General features: G+C 38.4%; 1 protein-coding gene across 1 annotated transcript in view; it reads right to left on the minus strand.

Moving 5' to 3' along the window:
* Window positions 1–20,224, minus strand: part of tns3.2 (tensin 3, tandem duplicate 2) — a 69,969-nt gene that overhangs the window by 24,539 nt on the left and 25,206 nt on the right. The window contains exons 13-16 of the mRNA XM_079831207.1: window positions 16,427–17,272; window positions 9,687–9,796; window positions 9,343–9,472; window positions 5,803–5,883 (exon numbers count right to left, since the gene is read on the minus strand). Of these exons, the coding sequence (XP_079687333.1) occupies window positions 5,803–5,883; window positions 9,343–9,472; window positions 9,687–9,796; window positions 16,427–17,272 (1,167 nt within the window). The remainder of the gene's footprint in view (window positions 1–5,802; window positions 5,884–9,342; window positions 9,473–9,686; window positions 9,797–16,426; window positions 17,273–20,224) is intronic.

Genomic DNA, 20,224 nt, shown 5'->3' on the forward strand with positions numbered 1-20,224 from the left:
ATATGCGTTTTTTTTATGACCTACACTCTAAAAAAAATGCTAGATTATTTTTCAAAACCGAAATGCTGGGATTATTGGGACATTTTGCTGGCCATTTGTATTATTTTTACCAAGGTGCTGGGTATTGGCAGATTTATTTCATTCATGATAAACTTAATTAATTTAAATAATTCAACTTAATTTAATTACATTTAATAATATATGATAAAACAAGAGTCACTTGAGCATAATACACATTTTCATAAAGAGGATATTTACATGTTTTTACTGAAAATCAAGACTGATATAGCGATTTAAAATGTTTTGCAGTGTACAAGAGAAGAGAAGAGAAGAGAAGAGAAGAGAAGAGAAGAGAAGAGAAGAGAAGAGAAGAGAAGAGAAGAGAAGAGAAGAGAAGAGAAGAGAAGAGAAGAGAAGAGAAGAGAAGAGAAGAGAAGAGAAGAGAAGAGAAGAGAAGAGAAGAGGACTTCACCATAGTGATGGGGGTGTTCACATCAGACTTCATGCTGACAAGGAGACAATTCAAGTCTGCCAGAGATGGCTACAGCAAATGGCTGAGGTATTAGCATACAAACACACAGACAAATGCTCATGCACACACACACACACACACACACACACACACAAACAAACGCAAGCATGACTCAATAAGTTGGGTCAAAATGACAAAATCTTTTCCTGCATACCTAGAGAAGCAGTCATGCTGAAGTATTCCTCACAAGAGACTCATCCACAGAAGATTAGCTAGACTTGCCGGCCACTGCTGTGTCCTGATGCTCTTGCACGCTTACTTTGTTTCCCAGTGTCACTCTTTCATGGCCCCAGTCTGTAACGTTGCCTATACTTTGTCACTTATTCCACCTCTCTCTCTCTCTCTCGTGCTGTCTGCTTCCCGGCACAAACACTGACCATGGGCGGCACGTCACAGTCACACAGTTGCTGTTCTGTCCAACTCTGCCCCCTTCCTCTCTCTCTCTCTCTCTCTCTACTCATTTGTGTCTAGCCTGAATGAAGTCATTGAGTTTTTAGAATTCTGTTAAACCCCAGATGGAAAACTACTTCACGTCATTCTTCCAGCAGGACTGTGCCGCTGGTTGACTGACTCCAGCTCTGAGGAGGGAGGGAAGGGGGAGGGCTGAAGGAAAGGAAGAGGGAGGGAGGGAGGACGGACGACTGCCCCCAACTGGCATGAGGCAGAAAGGCAGTGAAAGACCCCCATGGCTTCATTACCATACGAGTTCATGAGTGCTCTCCTGCCTTTGATAGGCCATTCAAGCATTGTTCTCCGCAGACTCTCACAGTCTGCTTCACCTAACCAAACGGTAGCACTGGGGTCAGGGGTGAGGATGTCTTTTTATGGACGACCTTATGTTCTACACCATGTGCTGCTGCTCACAACATCTGCTTCTATGCAAAACAGTCAATTTCTTCATCTTTGTTTTGGTCTTGTTGTGGAGTAAAAAGCATCCTTATCTTTACATGACAACGACTCATTTTGACTTTTTTCCTTTGGCAGAATATTTCACTTGTTTAAATATCGATCTCATTTAATTCAATGAGGTTTTCTGATCAAATCAAACTGGAATCAAAATAAAGTAAAACAACAACATTTGAGACTGAAAGAAAGTATATGCTTCAAAATTTAAAAAATATATAAAATATAATATATATAATATATAAAAAATAATAATAATAATAATAATAATAATAATAATAATAACAACAAATTACAATTTTGATTTTGAGATGCTATAATCTAAAATTAATAAAACAAATACTTTAGATTCTTCACTTTTCATAAGCCACTACAATAATATAATAACACTTTATAATGTTTTTAAGTGTAATTAAGGAAATGCAAAACATTTATACACTACTCAGTAAAAATTATTCAGCATGGATGCATTCAATTGAAAAGTCATCATGAGAATGTTGACATTCTTACAAAATATTTCTGTTTTAAATAAATGCAGGTTTTTTTTTTCACTTTCAATTCATCAAAAATCCTGTTTTAGGCTATTTTTATCAAGTAAAGGCAGCCTTTGTGAGCATAAGATATTTCTTTCAAAGATATTTAAATATAGATATTTAAAAAAATTAATAAATACAATTTTCAAACAACTCAAGAACACATAAAGGGGGAAAAAAACTCTAAAATGTGCACTACGTAAATTTTAGAGGCACCTAGCGGTGAGGTTGCAAATTTCAACCGCCCACCGCTCACCCGTCCCTTTCGAAGCACATAGAGAAGCTACGGTGACCGACACAGGACAAACATGTCATTGTCTGAGACAGGACAGCAGGGAGTAGCTAGCGCTCTGTAGAGAAGTTTGTCCGTTTGGGGCTACTGTAGAAACATGGCGGCGCAAAATGGCAATTTCACTGTAAGGGGACCCGTGGTGCATGTAGATAGAAATGGCTCATTCTAAGGTAATAAAAACATAACTGTTCATTATGTAAGGTCTTTATACACCACTGAAAACATAGTTAGGTATAATATATTGCATTTCTGTCAACAGATCCTCAAAGCACAATATACCTTTAAATCATGTACAAAATTCACAGCTAAATTTAACCTAATCTAAATTGAATTACTAAGAAAAAAAAATCATATTTAGATTGTTGTTGAAGTGAAAAATACTTTTCCTGTTTCTCCTTTATCAGACAACAACGTCCCTAATGTGACCTCAGCCACTGTAGCAAATAAATCCATTTAAAGGGGCAGTGCATTTTCCTTCCTTCCCCCGCAAACGTCTGTGTAAATATTTGCATTTGTCTGTCAGTGAGAGTTTGGCTGTGAGAGCTTCTATTTTCTCCTGTTTATTTAGACACTAAAACATAGATGGACTGAAGTTACATAACCTAAAAAAATCTTCCCACATCAGGAAATTTAAATAAGCAACATCCTCCGTCCTCTGGGCCAACTGGCTGAAGGCCGGACGTGTTAAACATTGTATAATGAAACAAATTTAAGTTATTATTTTTATTTAAAATACAAAGAAAACTTGTAATGACCAAAATTAGACTATAAAACAGGTAATCTGACTATTTATGAATTAATTGTAAAAAGATGATTTATTATTTAATTGTAAATTGATTTCTATTTATTGATTTATATCTATCAATGTTATTTATATGGTAAAAAGTAAAATATATTTATATAAAAGTGCCAACAAAAATCCACAAATAAAATAGTCTTCAGTCTCCATTGCTCTTGCAATCTATCTTTATTCCTGTGTTTTCCTGTTCCTCCTCATTAAGATGTAATCAGGCAATAGTATTTCCCTTATTAAAAGTTACATAACCGACCGATGGAATGATTTTTTTTGTTTGTGCATATAAAAACTAAAGATACTTTGGGCATTAGTGTAAGTGTATGCTATGGTATGTCTACACTGAGTACACATTTCGTCATCAACATGACTCACTGTAAACCCTACGTCTCAAAATAATTCATTGGTTTCAGTAGAGGCAAATTAAATTAAACAAATCAACTTATTTTAAACAAATTAACTTTTAAGAGTATTTAAAACTTTCTTTTTCTTTCGAGTTCACAAAACTGACAATTGTTTAATTGTTATGAGTTTTATGAACTTGTTTCTTTTAATTTAGACTAACTTAAAATTAACCGAAACTGGGTTGGGATTTCTATTTCCCAGCATGCTTTGCTATGACACTCAAAAGGGCCTGTAAATGAAAAAATTACGTGTTATATTAGGTTTTTTTGTGTGCGAGTTTCTGTTATGTTGGTTTTTTTGTACGATTACCATCATAGTGGCGAGTTGAGTATGAAATCAGTTTGAGAACAGGTATATGTTAAATGTATTGTATTACTGTCCTCGTTCGGCAAGTGCTATGCTATGCTAATGCTACCAAAGCATTGTGTAACCCAGGGGTCTCCAAACTCGGTCCTGGAGGGCCACTGTTCTGCAGAATTTAGCTTGGGCCTAGTAAGACAGTGATAAGCTGGTTCAGGTGTGTTTATTTGGGGTTGGAGCTAAACTCTGCAGGACAGTGGTCCTCCAGGACCGAGTTTGGAGACCCCTGGTGTAACCAATTATTTATTGAATTAGCTAGTTAAAGCTACACTATGTAACTTTTCCGTCCACTAGAGGTCGCCTGTTCAAAACAAAGGCGTAGTTTGATGACGCCACGTTTGAGCGCAGAATCTCGAGACATGTGGTCTTCACCTCACAGCCGGTGGAAAACAGTCAGGATAGGACTCGGGCAGAAATCATGTTCATGGATGCGATTATTAACATTACTGTAGTATGAAGCAGAGCAGGACCGAGTGTTGTGGAGCTGAGCAAGGCCACAGGAGCGATTGAAGAGCGGGACTGTTATTATGGCATAATCGCCGGCGGGACTTTTATTATGACACGGTTGCCGGCGCCACTTCCTCTTTTCCAATCATGAGAATGAGGTAAAGCAACTCTGTTTATCGTATTAGAGCTATGACACTTGTTCACACTGCAGTGAGAGTAAAGTGTTTCACTGAATAAAACCGTAAACCGATGGTGACGCAGATATGACGCAATCGACAGGCGACTCCCTCACACGCATAGCTTACACGTCCCGGTTCCTCGGTTAAAATAGTAATTTTCTCACGATTTACAAATAGTTGGAAACATTTGGGATATTCTAAGTACTCAACTGAACAAAATTTATAACACTGGCTTAGTGGTTTCTGGATATTTTACTGCAAAAATCCTATAGTTCACCTTTAAAGTCTGTCAAGTCTCCACTACTAAAAATTTGATTATATTTTAAGTTAAATGTATGAATTAGCTTACTCAAATATTTCAAGTTCAGAGCAATTAAAATGTATGAATACAAAATAAAAATCTGCAAGTTCTGCTTACTTAAACTTTACATTTCTTAACTTAAAAAATTTGAGGCAACAGCTCAAATATGTACCTTGTTTGTTTGTTTTTGCTAATTAGTTGGTCGACAAAGGTGGCCAAAACTAACCCGGGGATTTGTTTCAAAGTGAAAAAAGAAAAAGATGAGACAAAACAACAACAAGCTACAAGAGATTGCAAGAACGCTAAACAAGGTATTGTGTGAGGGGAGAAGAGATAGCTGCCTGTAACTCTAGTTTAAATTTGTACAAATACATTTTTATCACTAACTTCTGGAGATAAATAGTGCAAATGTAACCCCTCCTGTTCAAACCGCCCGCTCCAAGCGGGACTCGAACCCGGGTCTGTCCGCATGAGAGTCAGATGCTCTAACAAGGAGGCTAAAGGCTGCAACCTCTAGCGTCAGTCACTAGAGCGTCTCTTGAGATCAGAGGAGTGAGGTTTACTCGCACAGCGACCACTAGCTGGCCTCCGTTACACAAACAACTGACAAGGATGAAACTTTCTAGTGCACGTGTCGAGAGCATCTGTGTTTGTGCCCAACAGACTTTCCTAACAATGTACAAAGGCTGTGCATTTACCTGTATGCATACTGTAAGCATTCGCGTCAAAAGTGAAGTATAATTCGGGCTTAATTCTAAGCACCCAGTTCCAAGTTCCCAAAGCACTGAATGGCCAGGTTACAGGAAGTATGCATCCTGACCCAGAGGGCCACATCCTGTAGCAGAGTTATTTTGAGCAGCACAGATTTTATGACAGCAGCAAGAAAAACTTTGCTAAAGGGGAGCGTTTTTAAAGGTCACAAATACTGTACAATTGAATGCTTTCCTAGACATACACAAAACTTTCTCATCCTCCCATGTAGATGCAGACATGATTTTGCTAAAGTAGCAGTTAAAGGAAGTAGCATAAGGATGTAGCCACTATGGCAGCTGATTACCTTGCCATATTGGAGAGCTCATGTAGTTTCTACTGGTTTGAGAACCAGGTCTTGAATGGATGAAGTCATGTGTACTCTTCACTGTGAGGAGAAAGTGACAATTATGCAGATTAAGTAGTGTTGTGCCACAGAGTTCTATTCTTGGACCATATATATTTTCATTGTATACGTGTCCATTAGGCTCAATTTCCATAAATATAACATTTTGCATCATTTATATGTTGATGTTACACATCTATATATTCCACTCGATCCAAGTGGGTGTCAATTGTTTTGTTCACTACTGTAGTACATTGCTTACACTGTAAACCCGAAAAAGTTGGCAAAACTCAAACAATTGAGACATTCAGTTGTAAGGAAGCAGAAATTGCAGATTTTTATTTTGTAATCATATATTTTAATTGCTATGAACTATTTGAATAAGCCAATTCATACATTTAACTTAAAAATATCATGTAATCTCAAATATTTAGTAGTGGAAACTTTACTAGCTGGTAACCCTACAAAAAAAACCCAACATAACAAAAACTCTTCTAAACTATCATAAAACATTAAACACTACTAAATCTCCCACTTAACGTCAAACTTGCACAAAAGAACAAACATAATATAACACTTCATTTTGGCATTTACTGTCCCTTTTGAGTGTCCTGGCAAAGGATGCTGGGAAATAGAAATCCCAGCCCAGTTTCAGATAAATTTAAGCTAGTCAAAAAAAAAAAAAAAAAAAAAAAAAAAAAAGTTCATAAAACCAAAACAATGAAACAATTCAGATTACTTAAAATCTGTCCGTTTTGAGAAACTTCTAAATACTCATAAAAGTATTTTTTTTAACTAATTTGTTTAATTTGAGTTGGCTCTACTCAAACCAATTAATTATTTAGAAAATTATTTAAGTCAGAAATTTGCATGCAAAATTTTCGGACGTCAAGAAATAAATTCGACCTCACGTTATGTCAATCACGCTTGCACACTGCCTCCGAAACTTTCGTCCGTCAAAAAAAAAATTGGAACAGGTTCGATTTTCTGCGTTTGTGCTGATGCCCAACCTAAAACTGCTGGCAATGGTGGTGAATAAATCGCCAGTGCTCAGATACCTACAATTATATATACAAATATTATTGTATCAAAAATACTACAAATATTATTACATCACACTATAATTATAGCACACCAAGTCCCTGTAAACCGTGTGTGTGTGAGTGTGCACGCGCGTGCGGATCCATACCTTAGACATACTGCCAGTCTCTGTTCGGGATCAATTGATTCACGGAAATTGGTGGTCTTCTTTTTAATATGTGGCTCCAGTATCGCTAGCAAAGCATCAAACTGAGCCACTGACATTCTAAAGTAAACTTTGAATCGGTCTGGATAATCCCGCAGCTCCTTGATAAGGAGGTGGAACTCTCCTTCCTCTCTACGCGATCGCAGAAGTGGATGGACCCAAATTTCCTTTCTTTTTCTCTTTTTAAGAAGAGAGAGGACAAAAAAATCATCCTCACTACTTGAAGACGCCATTTTGTATTGTTTTGCATTTTTTTCGTCACGCATTTATTAATACGCATCGGACTCAGTGTGCAAGGTCTCTGTGCGGGACGAATTTTTCGGATCACGAATACAAAAAAACGCATTCGAAAAGTTCGGATTCAAAGTGCAAAGGCCTTTAGGGTTTTCAGTGTAGGTGAAGATAAAGCCTGGTTGCCAGTCATTTTCTCCATCTTTAAGGCCTTTGCACACTGTCCGAAATTTTTGCATGCGTTTTTCCGTATTTGTGATCCAAAAAATTCGTCACGCACAGAGACCTTGCACACGGAGTCCGATGCATTACGAAAAAAACCGCAAAACAACACAAAATGCCGTCTTCAAGAAGTGAGGATGATTTTTTTTCTTAAAAAGAGAAAAAGAAAGGAAATTTGGGTCCATCCACTCCTGTGATTGCGTAGAGAGGAAGGAGAGTTCCACCTCCTTATCAAGGAGCTGCGGGATTATCCAGACTGATTCAAAGTTTACTTTAGAATGTCAGTGGCTCAGTTTGATGCTTTGCTAGCGATACTGGAGCCACATATTAAAAAGAAGACCACCAATTTCCGTGAATCAATTGATCCTGAACAGAGACTGTATGTCTAAGGGATCGCGCGCACACACACACACGCACACACGGTTTACAGGGACTTGGTGTGCTATAATTATAGCTGTGATATAATAATATTAGTAGTATTTTTGATACAATAATATTTGTATATATAATTGTAGGTAGGCTATCTGAGCACTGGCGATTCATTCACAACCATTGCCAGCAGTTTTAGGTTGGGCATCAGCACTGTAAATGGGAAAAACGGATGCGAAAAACGCAGAAAATCGAACTGTTCCGAATTTTTTTGACGGACGAAAGTTTCGGAGGCAGCGTGCAAGCGTGATTGACATAAAGTGAGGCCGAATTTATTTTTTGACGTGCGAAAATTTTGCATGCGAATTTCAGACTTTGCATAGGCCTTTACACTAATAAGACAGTGTGTTGTTTTTGGATCTCCTTCTGCCACCAAGGAGACTATAATATAGCCTCTATTTCGCCAAGCATTTCTGATCGTGTTATAGAACCTGGGTGTTATTCTGGACTCTTCCATTGGTACTTGATGAGCAGGTTCCCACTGTTGTTAAGGCTGGCCTCTACCGACTAATCTCCAAATTGAAATCGATTATTTCTAAAGACTTGGATACCGTCATTCATGCATTTGTCTCATCACATATTAATTCATTTATACAGGTATTTCTCAGTACCAATTAACCTGTCTCCAATTGGTGCAGACTGCAGAAGCCAGGCTTCTGACCTGTACACAGATGGATATTGCTCTATTTTTAGCATCATTACTCCGTTTGCCTATTCAATTTAGTGCAGTTTAAGATTCTTTTTTGTGTGTGTGTTTAAAGTTTTACACAACATACTGCTGACCTTTTGTTTTTTTAACAAAATGCTAGAAAATTGAGAAAATCTAACTAGACGGTGCTCTTTGTTCATGACTGGATTACAATCAAAACGGTGATATGGCTTTTTCTGTTGTTGCTCCCCGATTATGGAATACTCTTTTATTGCATATAACATTTTCTCCAACAGTGGATGCTTTTAAATTGCATTTGAAGGTGTATCTTTTTAGTATGGCTTTTACATCTGAGCAGTTAACAGGTTTTAATGTGTCTGTGTATGTAAATGTTTATTTTTTTTACTTATCTGCTGGAAAGCACTATTCTATTTTAATTATGAGGTAATATGATGTGATACCATAGTAATGTTTACAATGTATTACCATAATCATATACCATGATACAGTATTTCAAAGAATACTGTGGTAAAGGTATCATTATAGTACTATACGTCTAAATACCATGGAATTTTTTTCAACAGTGAACACACAAGGGTGCTATGATGTCTTTAAAAAGACCATATTAAAATAGATTACAAGAGCAGAGGGTAATAAGGCTGTGAAAGTCTTCACATGCCTAACAAACTCACATAACAAACATCAAACACTGTGTCAGCCTTACCATATGGAGTGGGGGGTGTCACAGGAAATGCCGGTGTGGGCGGAACTTGATTAAGACCCACCCACAGTGGGCTGTCAACCTCTGGAGGGAGGTCACCAAAGTCAACAGCGTCAGTGTGATATAGACCTCTCTGGAACAGACAAAAACACACAAGGCATTGTTGTAGGATTGTTCTGGTTTCAATACAAGTTTAACTTGTATTTTAGTGGACTGGGCAGAAGTTTGCATAGGGTTGGTGAGCGATTCAATTGCACTAGTCTCCAGTTAAAATGTGTAATGTTTACGTTTTGTGGATATATATTTATGAAGTAATTGTGCAGGTATAAATATGTGTATATTTATACCAAAGTTGGTGTGTCAAAGCCGAATCTCTGGATGTCCTGGATTCGATCGCCACCCGGACTCCGCAGCACAGAGTATTCAGAGACATCGCTGAGCTGTTTCTGTCTCCAACCTGTACAGAGAGAGAGACACACAGAAAGAAAGAGTTATTTAGAAGGCATTCGCAATTGATATTTACTGGATGGCAGTTCACATTTGACTGTGACAAGTGACAAGTATTCAGCCTTGAAACCTCACTCTTATTCATGATTTTCTAACATCAAACAAAGTTAAAGCATTTCAAACACCATGACCTAAAATAGCATGCTATTATACAATGCTTGTTTTGATAAGATCCATGAGGAGAAGTTTATGACCTTACATAAACTAGAGCCATTTCCTTCAGGGCTGTTATAAAATACAGTCCTCAAAAACATTTCAAAATAAAATAAAATACATTTTATAAATAAATAAGTTTGTTTTATAAATAAATATAGATAAACGAGTATTAAATACAAATGTAATGCATATTAAAATAAATAAGAAAACATTTATTAAATTCATATCAAATAAATAAATAATCTGTCTTTTGCTTTAATAACAGCACCAAATGAAAGCTGCATGAAAAAGAAACTTGATGAATCATCTTCTCCAAAATTATTTGAAATCCGAGTGCATCTTGAGCTTCAGTGGAAGCACTTGTTTGATAAGTGACAGTCCAGAATCGTAAAAAATTTTATTTGTTTTACACATAGACTGTAAAAAAAGATGGACGACGCGCCTTTACTTTCCTTCGTTGACGTAACTGAAGCCGCCAGTGTTAAAATATGGTGCTGACATCTTAGGTCTCGAGTCTGTGCAGTAGTGAGCACAAAGTTGAGCCGCAATATCAAGGTCCCGCCCCACACACCCGCCTAATCAGCAACTTTTTGTGAAATAAACAGATGTGGAAATGTAGAGATTAAAGTTAAATCTCCAATCTCCTCCCGAAAAATGTCCGTTGGTGCCTCAGTGACGACTTCACTCAGAGCAGCTGTCAATCATGACATCCCGTTTTTATAGCATCAAATAACTAAAACTAAACTTATTTAAAGAACGAACACTTGAACTTACATCAGCTTGATAAAAACAGCCTAAAATGACAGAAACCATCTTTTGAATTGTTTGCCTTAAGTTATAAACGTACCTTTATCTGCACAGAGGGATGTTGTTCCCGAACATGTTCTATGTGTTTCCTCCTTTGCATCAACATTTTTTTGCTAATTCGATATCCTCCAGGACAACACCCAGCTATTTTTTGTCTATATCCAAAGTTTTTCCATACTATCCAGGGGTTCACGACGGCGTTTCGCTTTCAGCTGGGTCTGACGTATGTCTTGTCCGTCTGTTTCCATCTTTTTGTGATTTTTGAGTGTTTATTCTACCGCCCTTCAATTCAATGCAGTCGTTTCCGGATCGCGTTTTCCACCCCCTTTGTATTATTTATTTTTACTCAGTAACGGGTGTGGTTTAAAATGTAGCGAAGTACAATACTTCAAACAAAACATACTTAAGTAAAAGTAAAATTACAGATTTTTAAAACTACTTAAAGTAGAAGTACGCAGAAAAACTACTCAATTACAGTAACGCGAGTAAATGTAATTCGTTACTTTCCACCTCTGCCCATTTGTCATTAAGCTTAAAGAAGGGTGCTCGTGAACGCCCCCTTTGCGGCTGCTATTCGCCCTCGATGCGCACTTCAGCTGAGCCTGCAAGTTTGCGAGCTACACAGAGGAAATCTACCCGGCAGTCAAAGCAGCATTACGTTGTGAAAGTGCGGACTTGGAGGAAGACCGTGAGGGTTTAGGGTGCCATTTGGGACACGGCCAACCTCTCCCCGTTTGTCTTGAAGCCAATACGGAAGTGACTTATACTGCAATTCATCGACTGGCCACTAGAGACAGGCTCCAGAAGGGAGCAGAATCTCATTGAGCTCATGTTAAAATGCCCAACTTTACAGCAGAAAAACACATGTTTACAGCCTGGTACAAATTGTGGTTTTGGTCTATACGGCTAATTTTGCCCTTCATGACAACTGTGAGGGGGGTGATTTTTTTTATAACTCATTCATTTACATTATATAAAGCCTTAAAGTTCTGCATAATTAAGGGAGTGGCCACTTTGAGTGACAGGTGGATTGCCGTTTGTCTGCTGTCTGTTGGTCATAGCATCACCTCAGCTCCAGCCACGTCCCGCCTCTTTGCCCATTTTCTGTTATCTGGGAGTGACGCGCTGCCAAGATGGCAACGGCCAGCTCGACCCTACTTTACGCTTCAAAATTGCTCTTCAGAATCCTATGGGTGACGTCACGGACACTACGTCCATTTCTTTTTACAGTCTATGGGTTTTACATAACATTTCTTGGTTATTTAAACTTTTTAATCCTATACTTTTTCCTATTTAATAATTGTTAAATCGATATGTCATCCTCAATAAACCCGTCTCCGGCGTGATGACTCCGATTGTTCGAATATTCCTATTTAATAATAGTTAAATCGATATGTCATCCTCAATAAAACACGTCTCCGGCGTGTTGCCTCTGATCTTTCGAATATTGCACTTTAATAATTGTTTCATCAATACGGCATCCTCAATTAACCCGTCTCCGGCGTGATGACTCCGATTGTTCGAATATTCCTATTTAATAATTGTTAAATCGATATGTCATTCTCAATAAAACCCGTCTCCGGCGTGATGACTCCGATTGTTCGAATATTCCTATTTAATAATTGTTAAATCGATATGTCATCCTCAATAAACCAGTCTCCGGCGTGATGACTCCGATTGTTCGAATATTCCTATTTAATAATTGTTAAATCGATATGTCATCCTCAATAAAACCCGTCTCCGGCGTGATGACTCCGATTGTTCGAATATTCCTATTTAATAATTGTTAAATCGATATGTCATCCTCAATAAAACCCGTCTCCGGCGTGATGACTCCGATTGTTCGAATATTCCTATTTAATAATTGTTAAATCGATATGTCATCCTCAATAAAACCCGTCTCCGGCGTGATGACTCTGATTGTTCAAATATTTCCTATTTAATAATTGTTAAATCGATATGTCATCCTCAATTAACCCGTCTCCGGCGTGATGACTCCGATTGTTCGAATATTCCCATTTAATAATTGTTAAATCGATATGTCATCCTCAATAAAACACGTCTCCGGCGTGTTGCCTCTGATCTTTCGAATATTACACTTTAATAATTGTTTCATCAATACGGCATCCTCAATAAACCCGTCTCCGGCGTGTTAACTCCGATATTTCGATTATTCCTATTTAATAATTATTTAACCGACACATCATCCTCAATAAACCCGTCTCCGGCGTGTTGCCTTCGATCTTTCGAATATTCCAATCTATTATGACCTCTGACCTGTAAAGTTGTCAGAATAGTAACACTATATTTTTCAACTAAATATCCAAATAAATCTAATTATTAAACTAAATTAACCATATAAACTAAATTACTGATCTAATTACTGATCCAAAGCCCACATTGTCACTGTATGATAATTGAAATTAACTGATGACATCACAGTTTTCTCCAGAACGGCTATACGGCTGAATACAATTCTGTTGCATTATTTTCCTGTTTAACACTGTGAAGCTGCTTTGAAACAATCTGCATTGTTAAAAACGCGACTTGACTTTTTGATTATTTTCAGGTTTAAATAATAAAAAATAAAAAACGTAAAAACATGTGGTGCATCCAAATTCGCATACTATCCGTCCTAAATAGTATTCGAAAAATAGAATTAGTATGTCCCAAATCGTAGTATGTTGTAATGTGTATTCCAAAGATACCCGGGTGGTCTACTATTTCTGGTTAGAATTCTAAGTGGAGATCGGTGCACACTCTAATGGCTGATATTGCCCACAAACCACCGCTTGTTGGTCGAGGATTCGATTAGAACTACAAAAGCGAATAAAAAGTGTTAAAAATCTACAAACATGACGGATGTGCGAGTCCAGCGGTTAGAGGTTTAGATAAAGTGGTTTGAGTGAATAATTATCAGTATCTATCCTACCCGACGAAAAGATATATATTTATGCACATTATATTTAATCTGCAACAGCATTGACAACATTTGTAATGATATATTTGGCCATTCACTTTTAAACACATCATCATATTCAAATTGCAAACACATGAGGGGAATCTCTGCATGCAATACCCACAACCAACGTGCTACAACAATTCTCACCTATATGGTAGGAAATTAAATTGAATGAGGAGGGTTTTAACAACACAATTGACGGGGAAGTCTAAACGGTGACGGGATGCGCATAGCCAAGCGACAGAGCTGTCCGTTAAAGATGACGAAGTAGCATGTCCCAAAGCTTGCCTACTATTCTGCTACACACACACTCAAAAGTATCTACTTTTTCCTCTCAAAAAGTGTACATACTTTTAGGACGTAGTATAAGTAGGCGAATTGGGATTGGGATGCAGCAATGGTAATAATTGATTACAAATGGCCAACAATACAGGCTCAGTTAACTATCACTTTCAAAATTCCTCAATACTCAGCGATGGGGAAAGACATAATGTTTTGTGTGTCAAGAGACGCTCACTTCAAAAGCATTCTTCAGCCCTTACACTATGTGTATTCAAACACACATACACACACACACCCACACATACCACAGGGCATATATCTGGTGACATACTACAGTGGTAATAACACTCTGCATAGATTTCTGTTCAACAGGATGAATTCACCACTCAACTAAAGGACTCTCTATTCCAGGTGCTCTGACATGGGCTGATCCTGCCGAAAGGATCTTAGGATCTTATAAAAGAGTAGACAGGGGACACATGCAAGGCAGGGGACACACTTCAAAAGCAACTAGACCCGTTCAGTCTGCTGAGGTCAAAGGAGCCAGAGTATTGAGTTCAAGAAGACTGCATCACAGATGTGTCTGGTAAAGAGCGGCAGTCAATATAACATTATTAGGAAATCACTAAATAGTTGTCAAGGGCAGTGTTATTACACCACTAGAATGAAGTCAAATTTTAAACAAAAAGGCAGCTCAGCTCACATTTACACGATATAAGCACTCCATACCTGGATGTTTATATATTCAAACACAGTCACACTTACACACACGCACACACATACTCACTGAAATGAAAGGCAGGACTTTATTTTCTTTAGAAAAACCTGTCAGGAGCTGCACATAGAGAACCATTGTATGTTACTTGTGTGCATTTATTAACATAAATTAAGCCCCTGCCAACAAAAACCTCAATGGAAACATCAATTCAAAGTCACTAGACTGCAAGCTCAACCAGTGAACAAGGCAAAAATGCCACTTAAAGCAACAAAATGTGTATTTGAAATGTGATGGTCATAAACATACACACTACCGTTCAAAACTTCTGAGTCTATTATGCTCACCAAGGCTGTTTTTATTTGATTTTAATATTATTATTTCACAATAAAACAGTTTTTATTGTATTTTAATTTAAAGTTTTCAGCATCATTACTCCAGTCTTCAGTGTCACGTGATCCTCCAGAAATCATTCTAATATGCTGATTTGACGCTCAAAAAACATTTCTTATTATTATCAAAGTTGAAATCAGTTGCTGCTTTTCTCACGATTCTTTGATTAAAGGGTTAGTTCACCCAAAAATGAAAATTCTGTCATTAATTACTTACCCTCATGTCGTTCGACACCCGTCAGACCTCCGTTCATCTTCGGAACAGAAATGAAGATATTTTAGTTGAAATCTGATGGCTCTGAAAGGCCTCCATTGGCACAATGGCACTTTACACTCTCAAGACCCTTAAAAGGTACTAAAGACGTCGTTAAAAAGTCCATCTCACTACAGTGGTTCTAAAATAACTTTATGAATCGGCGAGAATAGTTTTTGTGCGCAAAAAAACCCTAAATAACGACTTTGAATCAGTTATGAATCAGTGAGCCGAATCTTGATTCGGATCGCGTGTCAAACCGCCAAACTGCTGAAATTTGGCGATTCGACTCGCTGATTCATAACGCTTCGAAGCTTCATGATGCTTTGTTTTGAAATCGTCATCACTATGTAAGTCGTTATTTAGGGGTTTTTTGCGCACAAAAACTATTCTCGCCGATTCATAAAGTTATTTTAGAACCACTGTAGTGAGATGGACTTTGTAACGACGTCTTTAGTACCTTTTAAGGGTCTTGAGAGTGTAAAGTGCATTGTGCCAATGGAGGCCTTTCAGAGCCATCTTACAGGTCTTACGGGTGTCGAACGACATGAGGGTAAGTAATTAATGAGAGAATTTTCATTTTTGGGTGAACTAACCCTTTAATAATGTTCAAGATGGCATTTAATTTTAAATACAATTATTGTGTAATATTTTAAATGTGCTTACGGTCCCTTTTGATCAATTTAATGAAACATATCTTACTGATCCCCAGTTACTTTTGAATTTGGCATTGAATCGATTTTACAACCATAACAATGAAATGATGAGCATTTATTTTTATTAAAATTAAAGTATTTGAAATAAACTGACAGCATGCTATGGATTTTATGTTTAGAAAAAACAAATATATTGAACACAGTGTCTACACTGGACGTCGAAAGTGACTGTTGCGATAATGCTGACCGTGTCAGAAGTTTTGCAAGCTAAAATATAACTAGAACTTTTTGTGGTGGACAGCTGGTCAGTCAATAAATGGATTTAGGATTAGTGAATGTATCAGGATTTGCTCTTACTTGATTTGGCCCTTCCACCTGAGTGCATCTTTCCATTGGTGTGAAGGGAGGCTGAGCGGGTCATGTGACCCCTTGCCTGTGTGGGGATTGGCTCAAAGTCAGGGTCAAGGTCCAGAATCAGCTGATTGAGCTGTTCGATTGATTGATCTATATCCAAAGCGAGAGTTGCAAACTCGTCGTCCTTGTCTGGCTCTGACTGCGCCTCTGGAAAGCCGTTGTCTGGTAATGAAGGTTTGCTTGCACCTCTGTGGAGCTCCATCTCCTCCTTGTGTTCCAGTCTGTCTGATGGAGTGTGTGTGTAAGAGGTGGACTGCGACACTGACTGCTGTTGTTTCACCCATATATGCGTCTGATATCCAGTAGGTACTGTAGAGTGTATGAGTGTGTTTGAGGAACTCGCATCATTCCTAAATATGGCAGGAGCCGCTTCACTTTGACAGTCATCTGATTGGATGGCGTTCCGGCATTCACCTGAAGACAAACCAGACACTTCCTTTGAAGACAGTGTGCTTTTAGAGTCTGAAACAGCAGCAATGGCGATATTAGGGGTGGTGATGTCGTCGTCATCATCTATAATGTCCGTCTCTCGCTCTATGAACATAGCTTCACCGTTTAAATGACTGGAATGATTAAATGCAGCTTGACTGGCTATAGGGTCATGTCTCGGGATGCCAAGAGAAGGTTGTTCCTCCTCCATGCTGAGCCCAGGAATAACTCTGTGGAGCTGGGTATGCTCCTCAGAGCTGTAGCTGATTGCGAGCCCAGAGGCTTGTCCTCCAGTCCACAGGGAGGAGCTGGAGAGTCCAGAGTCACTGCTCAGAGAATGGGCGCCTTCATTTGGCTTGGCTGTGGAAGAAAGAACAAAAATAATCAGTACAATAATAGTGCAAGGATGATGTAAATTTGTAGACCAACCTAGAAGTCAGCATCACACTGGTTCCCTCGACAAAAACCCAATAGGATTTTACCATAATGCTTTTGGATAAACGAAAAAAATAAGCTCTGTGATTAACAAAAGTTTATGCTACTTACATAATCAAGATAATTTTTTTAAATACATTTTAAAGCCCAAAATACAATCGACAGAAGTATAACGCTAAAGGTAGGCAAAAAACGAACTACATCACGTTCCCATGACTTCAACGTCACCATCATTAAGCTTCTAACAACTCTTTCAGTTTTTATCTAAAAAAACATTTTCCCTTACGCTGCATTCACACAGGGTGTCAGTACTAACGCTTCGCATTTACTTTATCATGCGTTGCCGAACTGAATTGTGGGTTCTATCGCTTCACTCGCGTTGCAGTGGCAGAAGTTGAAGATTTCTCAACCTTTCAAGCACCAACGCAGGCGTAATCCAATCAGATCGCCCTATACTAATACCCTAGAACAGACGCTAGCCAATTGCGTTCATGCAACCCTAGAGCAGACGTGGCAAGTGATGTGATTGGCTGTTGTCACTATGGCGGTCGCATCAGCGCCAAGCTTCAGCCACGCCCTCCGTCAAGCGTTAATGCTGACGCCCCCACATTTGAGCTTCAGCAAGAACCAATGAGGTTCATTCTCGTGTGTTACACAGCGTTTGAGCTTCAGCAAGAACCAATGAGGTTCATTCTTGTGTGTTACGCAGCACGTTTGAGCTTCAGCAAGAACCAATGAGGTTCATTCTCGTGTGTTACACAGCATGCTTGAGCTTCCACAAGAACCAATGAGGTTCATTCTTATGTGTTACGCAGCACGCTTGAGCTTCTGCAAGAACCAATGAGGTTCATTCTCGTGTGTTACACAGCACGTTTGAGCTTCAGCAAGAACCAATGAGGTTCATTCTCGTGTGTTACGCAGCACGTTTGAGCTTCAGCAAGAACCAATGAGGTTCATTCTCGTGTGTTACACAGCACGTTTGAGCTTCCACAAGAACCATTGAGGTTCATTCTCGTGTTACGCAGCACGTTTGAGCTTCAGCAAGAACCAATAAGGCTCATCCTTGTGTTACGCAGCAAGTCTGAGCTTCCGCAATAACCAATGAGATTCATTCTCACGTGTTACGCAAAACCCTGTAAAGTCTTACGGGTTTGGAACGGCATGAAGGTAAATGATGCAACATGCAAAAGCAAAACAATTTGGCTACAGATATGATTTTAGAGATTTTCAGTTGCATTTGGCATCCATGATACCTGATATGTGAATGTATATAATTTTAAACATGTTTGTCAGACGTACTTATCTTCACCCACTCCTCTTACATTTAGCCCTGTGTGTCATAGTCTGGGGTACAGTGGTGATGTTAACACGTCTTTAGCGAGTTGCAGACATCTTAGTCATCACACAAATGCACCTAATGTCTTTGTAAGGCCATTGTGTGTGTTCTAGCAAAGACAAATCAGTCAGCCAGCGGCAGCTGAACACAGATCGCAGCAGATAGCATCATGTGTCAAGACACACTCACACACTCTCGCAGCATTGATCATGACTGATAACACTTATCTACTGTTTAACATGAAGCCAGAAGGCAGCATCACACATGCAGGCAGAACAAACACATCTAAACACAGACATTTAGCATCAGATGAGTAAACTCGCTTACTCACTAGTCCGCTTTCACAGCCTTATTGCGTTTATAATTGCACTCTTGCAAACTATTCCAACTCAAACTTTCATGGAAAATGTTTCTTTTTAAATGAAGACTAAAAGAGTTGAAGTCATGTGACCACTTAGCTTTTTTACTTCTGCTGATTGTATTTAGGCTTCAAAATTCATTAAAGTTGTGTTCATTTGTGAAGATTACATGAACAAAACTTAAGAATCATATACTTTTGCTGGTCACAGAGCTTATTATCTGTATCCAAAGGAATAATCCTATTAAAATTTGATGTAATGCACTTAGTGTGTACATATCTTTTTACATTGAACTTATATTTAAAAGTACAATACCTGTTAATACATCTGTAATTAATGTATGCGATTACACAGCTGACCCAACCTCTTAACCAACCCTTTAACCCAACCAGACCACCAAAACTGTCCCTTACTTGCATCCCACCTCAATAGCAGCAAAAGTGTTTTACAACACAACATGAACACATTAACTACTATATACTTTGTAAGAGTATTTAAAGACACCTAGACGGATCAGACCGTGGTATAACTGGTCAGAACGTCAACTGGTGAAAAACACTCTTTTTAACTAAACCAGTAAAGCTTCTCTAGTCTCAAGAGGCTGAAATCCAAATACCAGGCATGCATGATAAAACGCCACAGCTGGCAACTCTCTCACACACACACACGCACGCACAACAACAACTGTGATTCAATAGTCGACATACTATCATACAAACTTGATCATAAAATCAACTACATCATTAACTAAAACATTTAATAGACCACTTGATCAAAACTAACAATCTCAAAAGCCTCAAACAGACCAATGCATCCACTTCATACTTGACTTTGACTTTCAATGACTTTGCATCTAACAAAAACTCCTTTCTTAGTCACATTTCTTAATATTCTGCCCATGTTTTATTAAAGTGTTTTTAGACTACACCAAAAGCAAACCCGAAAACTCTCAAAAGTTACTTTTCCTGATAAATAAAGTACAACTGCGTTAATTTATCACAAGAGCTTTCAACAGCTCACAAAATAAATCAGCCGTGCTGCTGTTGAAAGTGTATCCCACCACCTCGCACCGCTTCAAAAATGCACGGAGCGGCACAAACCTAATGCTTTCCAGAAACATCCTCTCGAATCAGACCCCAAAGGTATCTGAGAGGACAACAGATGACTTCGACCATGGAAACT

This window comes from Gobio gobio (genome assembly GCF_949357685.1).
Source record: "Gobio gobio genome assembly, chromosome: 12".
NCBI classification, from domain to species: domain Eukaryota; kingdom Metazoa; phylum Chordata; class Actinopteri; order Cypriniformes; family Gobionidae; genus Gobio; species Gobio gobio.